This window comes from Anopheles arabiensis, chromosome 3 (genome assembly GCF_016920715.1).
Source record: "Anopheles arabiensis isolate DONGOLA chromosome 3, AaraD3, whole genome shotgun sequence".
In the NCBI taxonomy this organism is placed as follows: Eukaryota; Metazoa; Arthropoda; class Insecta; order Diptera; family Culicidae; genus Anopheles; species Anopheles arabiensis.
Genome location: NC_053518.1, coordinates 27,786,770 through 27,798,447, shown reverse-complemented (window position 1 = coordinate 27,798,447; position 11,678 = coordinate 27,786,770). Strand labels below are relative to the sequence as shown.

Here is an 11,678-nt window from a genome sequence, read left to right as displayed (position 1 = left end):
GGGACACTCTCATGCAATTGATATTACTTATTTGCAAACAAAACTTTAATATTTTAAGCAATTAGTTTTTCTTACTGCAACTTAAAAAGAATCTACTTTTGTTTACGTTGATATAATTTTGCACGACTGATTTAAATAAAGTCAACTCTCTCTCTCTCTTATTTGAGATGCGATGAGTTAGATGAGTTAGAACCGGTTAGTCGAAGAGGGGGTTTCAAATTACAGAGGTTGAAAGTTAATGAAAAGTCCATACAAACTAGAAAGAGAGAGAGAACATTTAGTATGCAGCCTTAACTGTTGCTATAGGAAACTGCGAACACGATAGCAGATTTGAACATAAATCATTCAATAACCATGGAAATACCATGCCCCCAAATAATAGGAATACAGATTTCAGAGGTTTTCCAAATTTGAGGTTCTAAAATGTACTGAAAATGAAGGGACTGTCAAAAATGTTCAAATAAGAGGGGGTTTTCAAATTAAAGAGGTCTCCAATAAGAGAGAGTTCATTATTCAGTGTATTATTCAACTTATCAGCCAACAAAATGGCTGTTGAAAGGAAACCAGTTAATGAAATTTAACTCCAGAAAACCTGTAAATTCCTACAGAAAAATCGGCTACCTTTTGTTCTTTCTTTACCGCGTGCCGTGGTGAACTTCCAAAATGCTGTCACTTGACACCTTCTCCTATATCAATCTTCCGCAGTGGTGAAAATAGACGAATGTTTTGGAATTTGCAGCAAACGTCAACGCAAACGACAACAACACCGCTACTCCCAACAAAAACACGTGCGGAATCCGCCGCATCGTTTTCACCCTGAAACAGTCCACCAAATTTCGACCGAAATGGGAAAACGTAAATCACAAACACCCGCTCCGGCCGCGTATGGAAACGATTCCGACGGTTCCGACTACGAGGTGGAATGGCAGGTGAAACCGACCCCGCCAAAGGTCACCAAAGCAGAACAGTTCCCTCTGCCGGCACAGGTCGCGAAGAAGCTGGAAAAGTCGGGCCGCCGTGGCCGGAAAGACTCTTCCTCGGACGACGAAAGCCTGCCGGAGACGGGCGAAGGGCTGCCGACACTGACCACCGCCCAGATCGATGCCATCCTGCAGACGATCAAGAACAACAAGCGCCTGGTGCTGTTGGTGAAGAATGTCAACTTTTCCACCGCCAAGGAAGAGATCGCGGAACACTTTGACCAGGCCGGCCGGGTGAAGGGTGTGCGGATACCGAAGCACCGTTCGTCCGGGTTCGCCTTTGTGGAGATGCAAAATGCCGATGGCTTTCAGGTGCGTGCGTGTGTGTGTGTCATTGTCTTAAGAGTACTCTTCATTCAATTACTCCTTCACCTCAACAGAAAGCGTTCCTGCTCGATGGGTCGTACCTGGATGGAAGAAAAATCAGCGTGAATCTGTCGGAAAGCGGCAACAAAAAGTCCGCCACCCGCATCCAGCTGCTCGAGAAGAAGAATGCCGAAATTCTGAAGCTGCGCAAGAACAACCGAAAAAGCGTAAAAGCGGCCGAAATATCACTCGTGCCCGATCCGGCCAAGCTGCAGAAAAAGGTACCCCCACCGGACCGGTACCTCGACAAGCCGAAGCCAAAAAAGCTGACGAAAAAGGAAGTGAAATTCGTGAAGAAACAAAAATCGCTGCGGGCCAAGTTTCAGAATTTAGAAAAGAAGGGAATCAAGGCGTAAGGGCGTGTGGGTTAGGTAACAAATAAACATTCGCGATTTTCATACTGTAAGGAAGATCTTTTTGCTTTTAAAGATTGATTTCTTTTAATTTTCGTTTCAAATATTTTGAAATTCAATCGTCGCAAATCGTTGACACCGGCCAGAACAGCAAAATAGTGTAACCACGAGCTAATCGCTTCGCCATTGTGAAATCTGTCAAACAGCACACACAGCCAGTGTGGCCAGATTATTTTGGCGGTTTTCGGTAGGCGCATCAAAATTTTATCGGTAGTTTTCGGTAAGTTAAAACTCGAAACTTAAAAGAAGTCAAGGCGAAAGTAGTGTTAAGCGGGATGGGAGGGGGTGCTAATGCGGAAAATGAAAGTTTCATCTCACGAGAATATGCATCCTTTATTTAGGATATGGATTAGAATTGGTTCAGCGGTTACACAAATGAAGATTTTTCTGAAGTGTCGATCTGAAAATTGGAATGGTAAGCCAAAGAAGGACTAAGATGCACATTTTTTTTGAGGTGACAAGTTAAGTTAATTCTAGCTAGTAGTTCGGGTGCGTTAGTCTCACCTAAAATTAGCTTAGACATAAATTTCTGCTGAGCTACTTCTCGTCTCTTTTCCAACGTCTCTAACCCAAACAGTAAACACCTAGTTTCATAAGACGGACGAGGATCAAGATTGCGACACGGGGTAAAACGCAGGACAAAACGTGTAAACTTTCTCTGTACTGACTCCAGTTTTTTGGACCAAAAGCTGGATGAAGGAGACCATACTACAGGACAAGGCTCAAGCAGTGGACGAACAAGAGACTTGTACAACATTAAAAGGCAGTGTGGGTCGGAAAATTCTCTCGATTGTCTGCGAATGAAACCTACCATTTTGTTGGCCTTGTCTAAAATATTGGAGTAGTGTTGATGAAAATTCAATTTACAGTCTAAGGTAATGCCTAAGTCCCTAAAAGTCTGGCAGCGTTGCAGTATGGTTCCAGAAATATTAAAGTTATGGGTTATGGGACAGACAGTTCGGTGGAACGACACACACATACATTTATCGACAGATATTACTAGGTCATTTTTCTCACACCAGTCGGAAAAGCAGTTCACAGAACTTTGCAGGGAGATAACATCGGATGCTTCACGGATTGGAAGGAATAGCTTAAGATCGTCAGCGTACAATAAACATTCAGAGTTGCTAACAGCCGAAGTAACATCACTGAAAAAAAGTGAAAAGAGTAGTGGTCCCAGGTTGCTACCCTGTGGAACGCCAGAAGAGCTCTCAAACACGGTAGAAAAGAAGCAATCAACTTGTACGCGGTAGCTACGAGCTGTTAGGTAGGATCTAAACCACTCCACCATGGAAGCAGAGAACCCAAGACGAAAAACACGGATAATGAGTCAAATGATATATTTTATCACCAATTCCTGGTTATGTTTTGGAAATTTCTCTTATTTTTTGATAAAAATAACTCAGTGTTTATTAACTTCATGTTTTTCGAAAGAGAATTTTTAAAATTTGCCATGAATTATAGCGTTTTTTGTGATGACAATGTGCTCTTATAACCTCATTTTCAAATATCCTCCTCATAACACAATGTCACTTTTGTATTGAACTGTAATTTCTCAACAGCACGGATAAACGGAAAGCCGGATAAAAGGTACCCGGATAAACGGCGCTCCACTGTATATATATATATATATATATATATATATATATATACATATATATATATATATATATATATATATATATATATATATATATATATATATATATATATATATATATATATATATATATATTTATATATATATATATACATCGGTATTTCTGGTCACTTTGCCCACAAGGGCAAGGCGAGCTTTTTGGCGGCCACCGTCGCAAAACCGTCGCAAAACGTCAAAACCGACGTCGCCAGCAAGGTGTCTTTATTAAGGAGGTGAATTGTTAGCGCGTTTTCCGGGCGCCATCATTGAGTATTGTTATGTCAAATCGCATACAATTTTCTGTACCCCCCTCCAGCCCTCACCGATTTTAATACCGGAGCCCCCAGTATTGTTATGTCAAGTCGTGAAATGTCAATTTGCTCTGAAGCACTTCACCTCCTAATATCCATACACCTTGGTCGCCAGCGAGCGAAACTCGCAACGATTTTGAGTCGCTGGCGACGGTCGTTTTTGACGTTTGGCGACGGTTATTGACCTTTCGAGTGAGCTTTTGCCCTGCTTGCCAGTGTGGCCAGATTAAATTGGCAGATTTCGGCAGGAGCACTGTTGAGAACGCAACCATTTAACTTTCGTTTCTAAGACCAAAAATACACCCTCATCTTTATGATCACCTACCCGGGAAGGTCATACATTTTGTATGGGAGTTTGAGGAAAACTTGTGATATTTTGGGAATAAGAAAATAACGTGTAGACGGTTGAACTTTCACTGTGCTAATGTTTATTCACTTGTCTGTTTGAGATCATTTTTACAATTCATTACATGGTTCAGTTAATCCTCATCTAGTTCCTTGTTTATATTGTAGCCTTCAAGTGTTGTCTGTTTCTAATCCCGTTACCATAATCCCATAATTCATGCCATAATATAATTCAAATCAATACAGTGGAGCGCCGTTTATCCGGGTACCTTTTATCCGGCTTTCCGTTTATCCGTGCTGTTGAGAAATGACAGTTCAATACAAAAGTGACATTGCGTTATGAGGAGGATATTTGAAAAAGCGGTTATAAGAGCACATTGTCATCACAAAAAACGCGATAATTCATGGCAAATTTTAAAAATTCTCTTTCGAAAAACATGAAGTTAATAAACACTGAGTTATTTTTATCAAAAAATAAGAGAAATTTCCAAAACATAACCAGGAATTGGTGATAAAATATATCATTTGACCCATTATCCGTGTTATTCGCTTATCCGGGCGAAGTCAAGTCCCGAGAAGCCCGGATAAACGGCGCTCTACTGTATATACATAGAAATTCAAACACTGCATAAAACTTTGTTCTTTCCAGTATAAAAAAGGGATTTTCCTAATTGTTGTGGACGTGCCGAGCCCTGGATTCGCCGTAGCAGTTGCGCTGCTGCTGGTCGACATCCAGGAATCGACACTGCGCTCACGCACACTAATACGCCGCACTTAGCGATGCGCGCTAAGTGTGTGCAGAGCGCACCTAACCCGAGGGAGTGTAGGGCTCACGGTGCGGCTCGTGCGCGCGGCCCCATACATTGTATTGTGTTTTGTATTATTCAATAGTGTAATAAATGTTGTAAAAAGTGCATACATAAAACTAATTATTTTTCATATACAGGCGGTCCCCAAGATACAGCTAACTTCAAGCTTTCCTGAAAATTTGAAGTTATTTCAATAACTAAATCAGAAGATATGATCAATTTACCACGCAAAAGAGCAATTTCTCATACAAAATGTATGACCTACCCGGGTAGGTGATCATAAAGATGGGGGTGTATTTTTGGTCATAGAAACAAAGGTTAAATGCAAAATTAGTTGATATATCAGGTGGGCTTATCCAGTGCAATTTGACGTCTAAAAACGAAAATAGGAAGAAACCCTGGTTTGACAGTTAGATCCATAACAAACTGGATGCTTTGATGAATTTTCTATGGACTCACTACTAACTTTATCAAAAAATTTCACAATTTTACTCGATATTTGAGATATTTCGATGGTCTGTTGAACAGGATCAAAGGACATATTCACTGGCACTCTGATAAATTCCTCACTTTCAGTATAAATTCATATTTGGTTTGCTTGGTACACTTCTCCTTGCTCGCTGACTGAACGGATTCAATAATCGTTTCCTATATATCAGATTTTGCTAGGGAACTGTGTTGTTCCCAAGCGCCAAAGATTAAGCTTAAACGACTGGAAAATTGAATATCCATAGAAAAAAAAATGAAAGATCCACAGCTTCATTGGTTTGATCAATAGATGGCGTATTACAACTCATCATTATATTGCTATCCTTTTCTTGAAATGTGTTTCGACAAGTTTCATCTTATGACCTATATAGCCTTATAACTTTCTGAGCAAAAATCTATATGAATGATCGTGTGATCAGATACGTGGGTATCAACACCAACGACCATTACTCAAATCTCACTTTCTTCAGTACTGGTGGTTTCCGTTGAAGTTTAGTATTTAAGCAATCGTATCGCCGTTCTAGTTCTAGCGATGCATAACTTCAATGCGAAACCATACAACAGTACAGAGGAGATGAGAAAGCTCTCCTCCAAGCGATGGAGCTCAACTGGTTGGGGTATCCCACCAACAGAGAGCGCCACCAGCTTTTTCGCTATTTTTAGAATGCATGAGTCGTTTGTCGCCTGCTAAACGAAGTCTTTCTATATTCCGTTTAGGTAGAGAACTTGAGTCGTTTAGAAGCCGTTTAGTGGTCGTTTAGTGGATTTGTGGCACTTGGGTTGTTATCCAGTAATCTTCAGATCATAATTTTAATCCAAGAACTGGCCGTCGCGTAGGTTTTTTTGGCTTCTTTCTTTGTGCTACGCCTGAGCAAAACCACATACAATTTTTGCGAGATTTTGTTTAAACTTCAAGGCATACTAGATTTTGTTATGGAGCAAACCGTCAAATTGTGTGTCGATGTATTGGGGAGAAAGAACACCATAAGCCCACCTGATATATACACTCACTTTGGTTAAATGGTTGCGTTTTCAACAGTGCTCCTGCCGAAATCTGCCAATATAATCTGGCCACACTGGACCGCAGGGCAAAAGCTCACTCGAAAGGTCAATAACCGTCGCAAAACGTCAAAAACGACCGTCGCCAGCGCCTCGAAATCGTTGCGAGTTTCGCTCGCTGGCGACGTCGGTTTGCAGTACATGCGACGCCGGTTTTGACGTTTTGCGACGGTTTTGCGACGGTGGCCGCCAAAAGCTCGCCTTGCCCTGTGGGCAAAGTGACCAGAAATACTGATGTATATATATTTGGGTTTGAAGGAAAAAAACAGCCAAACAATCAAATCAATCTAAATAATCCAGCGAAAATCAAATTGCAGCACGTACGATAAAATCGTATCCAATGGAGCACTGCAGTGGCCCTAAGCGGTCGCGTGGAGCCCCAAGAAAAAGAACTTGCCACCACTGAGAAAAAAGAATGAGCATCTTAGTTTTTCTTTTGTTTAGAATTCCTAGTACCATTTTCAGATCAACACTTCAGAAAGACCTTCATTTGTGTAACCGCTGAACCAAATCTAATCCATATCCTAAGTAAAGGATGCATATTCTTTTGAAATGGAACTTTAATTTTTCGCATTAGTACACCCCCCCCCTCCTTCACACATCACGCTTAACACTTCTTTCGCTTTCACTTCTTTCAACTCGAGTTCAGTTTCGAGTTTTAACCTACCGAAAACTACCGATAAAATTTTGATGCGCCTACCGAAAACCGCCAAAATAATCTGGCCACACTGCACACAGCCACACACTTTATTATTGTTTACAAAGGCTACCGTCCGAGCGCATTGGGCTGTGTGTGGTGCAGTGCGTGTTTCTGGTTTCAATTCTTCGTCCCGTCTCGTTGCACATTCCACCTCATCAAGTCGCAGGGGAAAATGGTACTTACAAACTGCATCCGCTTCACGGCCACGGCAGCGGGCAAGTTCGGCCAGCGGGAGCTACTGTGCAACATCCGCAGCCTAGCAACCGCTACCGTCGCATCAACACCGAGCACCAACAGCACCTCCTCACCGTCCGGCTGGGAGCAGCAACGGCGCCAGCATGCTTCGTACGGCAAAATGTCCGGCTGGCAGATACACGCGTACGGGGTGCCGCAGGAAGAGATACAGTTCAGCGACGGGATTAAGATGCCGATCCTAAAGTCACCCACCCAGCTGCTGGTGCGGGTGAAGGCGGCCTCGGTCAACCCGATCGATGTGGCCATGATCAGTAAGTAGCGATCGATGCTTTGCTCCGGCTTTGCCTTTTACAGTCATTGTTCTCCTTTTTTCTTTCGTCAGACGGATACGGTGCATCGGTGCTGAATGCGATGCGCTGCAAGGATGGCGGCATCGAGTTTCCGCTCGTGCTCGGGCGCGACTTTTGCGGCGAGATCGTCCAGAAGGGGCTGGGCATTTCGAGCCGCGAGCTCGAGGTAGGCGACGAGGTGTGGGGCGTCGTGCCAGTGCACTTGCAAGGTTGCCATGCCGATTACGTCGTAGTGGAGAAGTACTGTGTACGTGTGTGTGAGAGAGAGAGAGAGCAAGAGGTCTACTGTGTGAATCGCCTGTGCTTACATCTCTGCCCTTTTCCCGCTTTCCGCAGCTGTTCAAGAAACCTTCCAACCTGAGCAAAATAGACGCGAGCGCCATCCTGTACGCTGGTCTGACGGCCTGGTCGGGGCTTTACATTACCGGCCATCTAGGGGATTTGCTCGGTGCCATCTCGCCGGTCGGCGGTGGCGCAGGGAAGAAGGTGCTCGTGCTCGGGGCGGCCGGCGGCGTCGGTACGCTCGCCGTCCAGATGCTGCTGGCCGAGGGGGTGGAAGTGTTCGCTACCTGCTCCCCGGACGCGATGCAGATGGTCAACAATCTCGGCGTAAAGTACGTGCTAGACTACACGGATCCGGCGCACGTGCAGAACGTGGCCAGCGTTGGAAGGTAAGACGGGCACGTGGAGCGTACTACTTAGCGTGTTTACGCGATGTGTAAAAAAAACAATCACTTAAATCGCAGGTTCGACATCGTGCTGGATTGTGCGGGGAAGGGCACGGAATACGCCAACGAGGTACCGTGGCTGTACGATCAGTACATTACGTTCAACTCGCCCGTACTTAAAAACATTGACGCCGATGGCTTCGCGGCCGGGATGTACCAAAATGCTCTCAATCTGGTGCGCAACAATGCGGCCGCCCTCAGCACCCGGCAGGGACTGGTGAAGTGGGGCTACTTTGTGCCGGCCCCGCAAGGCATCGCCTACCTGCAGCGCCTGGCCGAGAAGGGCAAGCTGCTGCCGGTGGTGGAGAAAGTGTTTCCGTACGGCAGTACGCCCGAGGCGTACGAGCGCGTCGCGCAGAAGCATTTACGCGGGAAGGTTGTGATCGATTTCGAATAAGGCGGACAAGGAGCAGGTCTCGAAATGAAGGTGGATTTAGGTAAGATAGTGAAACGGTTAAAAGAGACGAAAGAAACAAACTAGCCAGAACAGGAAACATAGATAACGAATTATGTATTGTAGCGAATCGGACACATCACGTGCTGCTGCTACGTGTGATTATATAGTAGAAATTAAAGTCAGCACTCATTCATCTTTCCTCGAACGTTTTCCTCTGCTTTCCAAGCTGAAACCGGTCGTTTTGAAACCTTTCCTGTCAGTCGTTTGACAGCCAAGTCGGGCGGAATGAAAGAAAGAGAGAAAAAAGGTAAACAAAACAAAGTTTGCCGTTCCCCGTAGCGGGCAGGGACGGTTCGTTTTATCGATTTTTGGTTTCCATATCTCTGGTGCGAGTTAGTACAAGGGAGGAGTGAAAAAAGTCCTTCCCGTTTCTTGGTGAAAACGTGGCCATGAGTGACGGAAGCGGTGGTGGCAGTGTGCGACAGCGCAAGAAAAGCTCCGGCGATGGAACCGGCAGCAGGGCACGCAAATCGTAAGCCAAAACCGCAGAGCAAAGCGCGAATCAGCAAGCTTCTAATCCTTCTTTCCTAATGCATACTCGTGTGTAAATGTGTATGTGTGTGTGTTTGATTTTAATACCTGCAGAAAAGCAACGGGCAGCACCGCTTCCGGCAGCACGCCGAGTGCCGCCCAGCAGCACCAGATGTGGGCCCGGATCGTACTGATGGTGGGCATCGCGGCCATCGTGTACTTTACCACGTTCCGCACGCGGGAGAAAAAGTTTGCCACCCAGCGGGAGGTGCTCGAGCTGCGCACCCAGCCGCTCGACTGCTCCCGCCCCTATCTGGAGGAAATATCCAAGTTTGCCGGCTGCATCCCGAACCGGTGCGGCCGGTTCGTGAGCGACAAGATCGTTTCGCCGGCCGAGGCCGGCATACTGCTCGATCTCGCCCGGGCCGGCTTCGCTCTCGGCCAGTCGGCGGGCGGCGCCTCCATACTGGACCTGCACTCGGGCGCCCTCTCCAAGGGGACGCAGTTCGTGAACGTGTACCGGTTGCCGGAAGCGAAGCAGCTCTTCACCAGCCAACATATCAACGTGTACCGGCACGTCAAGGCGAAGGTGCAGCAGGCGGTGGCGGAGAACTTTCGCCTGAGCGCGGACGCACTGCACCTCACCCATCCGACCTTCTTCTCCCGCCTAACGAACGCGACCGCCAAAACGATCCACGACGAGTACTGGCACGAGCACGTGGACAAGGAAACGTACAACTCGTTCCACTACACCACGCTGCTGTACCTGACGGACTATGGGAAGGATTTTACCGGCGGTCGGTTCGTGTTTATCGACAACGAGGGTAAGCACAACCGGACGCACGTGTACATCGAGCCGAAGCGGGCCCGGGTCAGTGGGTTCACGTCCGGCGCCGAGAATATGCACCACGTGGAGCAGGTGACGGGTGGGGTGCGGTACGCGATCACCATTTCGTTCACTTGCGACCGAGAGTACGCAATGGCCGATCCGAAGTTTGCGCTGGACGACGATGAGGACGATCAGAACGCGGAGGAGAGACCGGCCGAACCGTGAGATAGGGCGGACACGGTGCTAGTGATCCGTACGCTGGAGGAGTTTAGTGCGTAGACGACTGCTTACATTCCATGTTCCTTCCTTATGTTCCTTCTTCCTACGTTACAGAGAGACGCCGTTTTGTTTTTTTAGTTTTAACCAAAATGGAAGCTGTATTATAGTATTACTATGATTTAAAGTATTGGAAAAACAGTATTGAGATGTTGCTTCACATTTCACCGCTTTAATTTGTAATCGCATAATCCTCCAAGCCATCAGCCACTGCACTGTTGTAGCCACACACCGTTCAATCGCCCTTCTCCGCGCAAAAGCAAGCAGCAATACGAACAAAGGTAATTTTAACTTCAACATCTACTACCACCGTCTAGTAGCACGTGGCATTGCCATAGCAACCAAATGAAAGGGGAAGCGAGCGATCAAAGCCCTACTCGATAGGCGTAAGCTTAAATGTGCATTTTTGAAAATGACACAAAAGTAGCAGCGAGCCACGTGGGTGTGTGTAAAATAAACAGTACATTTAGCGTGTGCGTTATGCTTCCGGTGAGTTCAAATGTAGAGTGTGCTTTTCATCAATTTACAATGCCGAAAGAGGATTATTTTAAACGAGTTTAAAATTTAAAAAATGTTCTCAACGTTGTAGTAAAAAGTATTTCAATTAAAACGACTTAAACCACACCACTCTATACCTGCTTTTGTTTGCCACTTTATTCCATACACATATATATGTACAAAACGTTCAGCTGTCTCGATCTCAACCCCCTCTCTCTCTCTCTCTCTCTCTCTCTCTCTCTCTCTCTCTCTCTCTCTCTCTCTCTCTCTCTCTCTCTCTCTCTCTCTCTTTGCCCGCCTCGGTCACATAAGCCACGTGATAGTTCCATGCGTTCTCGATTGGCGCGTGCCAAAAGCTCTTCATTTGTTACTGAATCGACTCCATTTTCCCCCTTTTCTCGGCGCAACGATTTTATTCCATTCCATTGTGTTGCAGGTTTGTTTGCTTCTTGGCAAAGGTTTGCTCACTAAAGTGCGCGGTAAAAACTGTGCAAAAGAGGAAGGAGAAGAATCCATCCAGCCTAATAAGACGGCATGGTGCGCTAGTGGGAGGGGGGGGGTATAAGTGCAGTTTTGTGCAGACTATTGGTTTATGTTTTGTTTTACCATTTGTATAAAGTTTAATAGGTATAATTGTATCGTATCGCACACCAATGAGAATATTGTGTCAGTTTGTGTGAGTCAATTTCATGGGGGTTTTCACAATTTCTAATAAACCGTGCTACTTTAATATGATGTTACTTCCGTTCTACAGCTCTCCCTG

General features: G+C 45.5%; 3 protein-coding genes across 3 annotated transcripts; all 3 read left to right on the top strand.

Moving 5' to 3' along the window:
* Nucleotides 1-732: 732 nt before the first annotated feature.
* Nucleotides 733-1,752, top strand: LOC120904186. The gene is made up of 2 exons (XM_040314005.1): nt 733-1,292; nt 1,361-1,752. Exons 1-2 carry the CDS (start codon nt 846-848, stop codon nt 1,700-1,702), a joined length of 789 nt encoding a protein of 262 aa, XP_040169939.1. The 5' UTR covers nt 733-845; the 3' UTR covers nt 1,703-1,752.
* A 5,396-nt stretch (nt 1,753-7,148) lies between these two features.
* Nucleotides 7,149-8,980, top strand: LOC120902684 (reticulon-4-interacting protein 1 homolog, mitochondrial). Its single transcript, XM_040311648.1, has 4 exons — nt 7,149-7,617; nt 7,689-7,903; nt 7,993-8,327; nt 8,403-8,980. The coding sequence occupies exons 1-4, from the start codon at nt 7,284-7,286 to the stop codon at nt 8,779-8,781; spliced, it is 1,263 nt and encodes a 420-aa protein (XP_040167582.1). The 5' UTR covers nt 7,149-7,283; the 3' UTR covers nt 8,782-8,980.
* A 130-nt stretch (nt 8,981-9,110) lies between these two features.
* Nucleotides 9,111-11,049, top strand: LOC120902685 (2-oxoglutarate and iron-dependent oxygenase domain-containing protein 3-like). Its single transcript, XM_040311649.1, has 2 exons — nt 9,111-9,313; nt 9,427-11,049. The coding sequence occupies exons 1-2, from the start codon at nt 9,231-9,233 to the stop codon at nt 10,364-10,366; spliced, it is 1,023 nt and encodes a 340-aa protein (XP_040167583.1). The 5' UTR covers nt 9,111-9,230; the 3' UTR covers nt 10,367-11,049.
* Nucleotides 11,050-11,678: the final 629 nt, after the last annotated feature.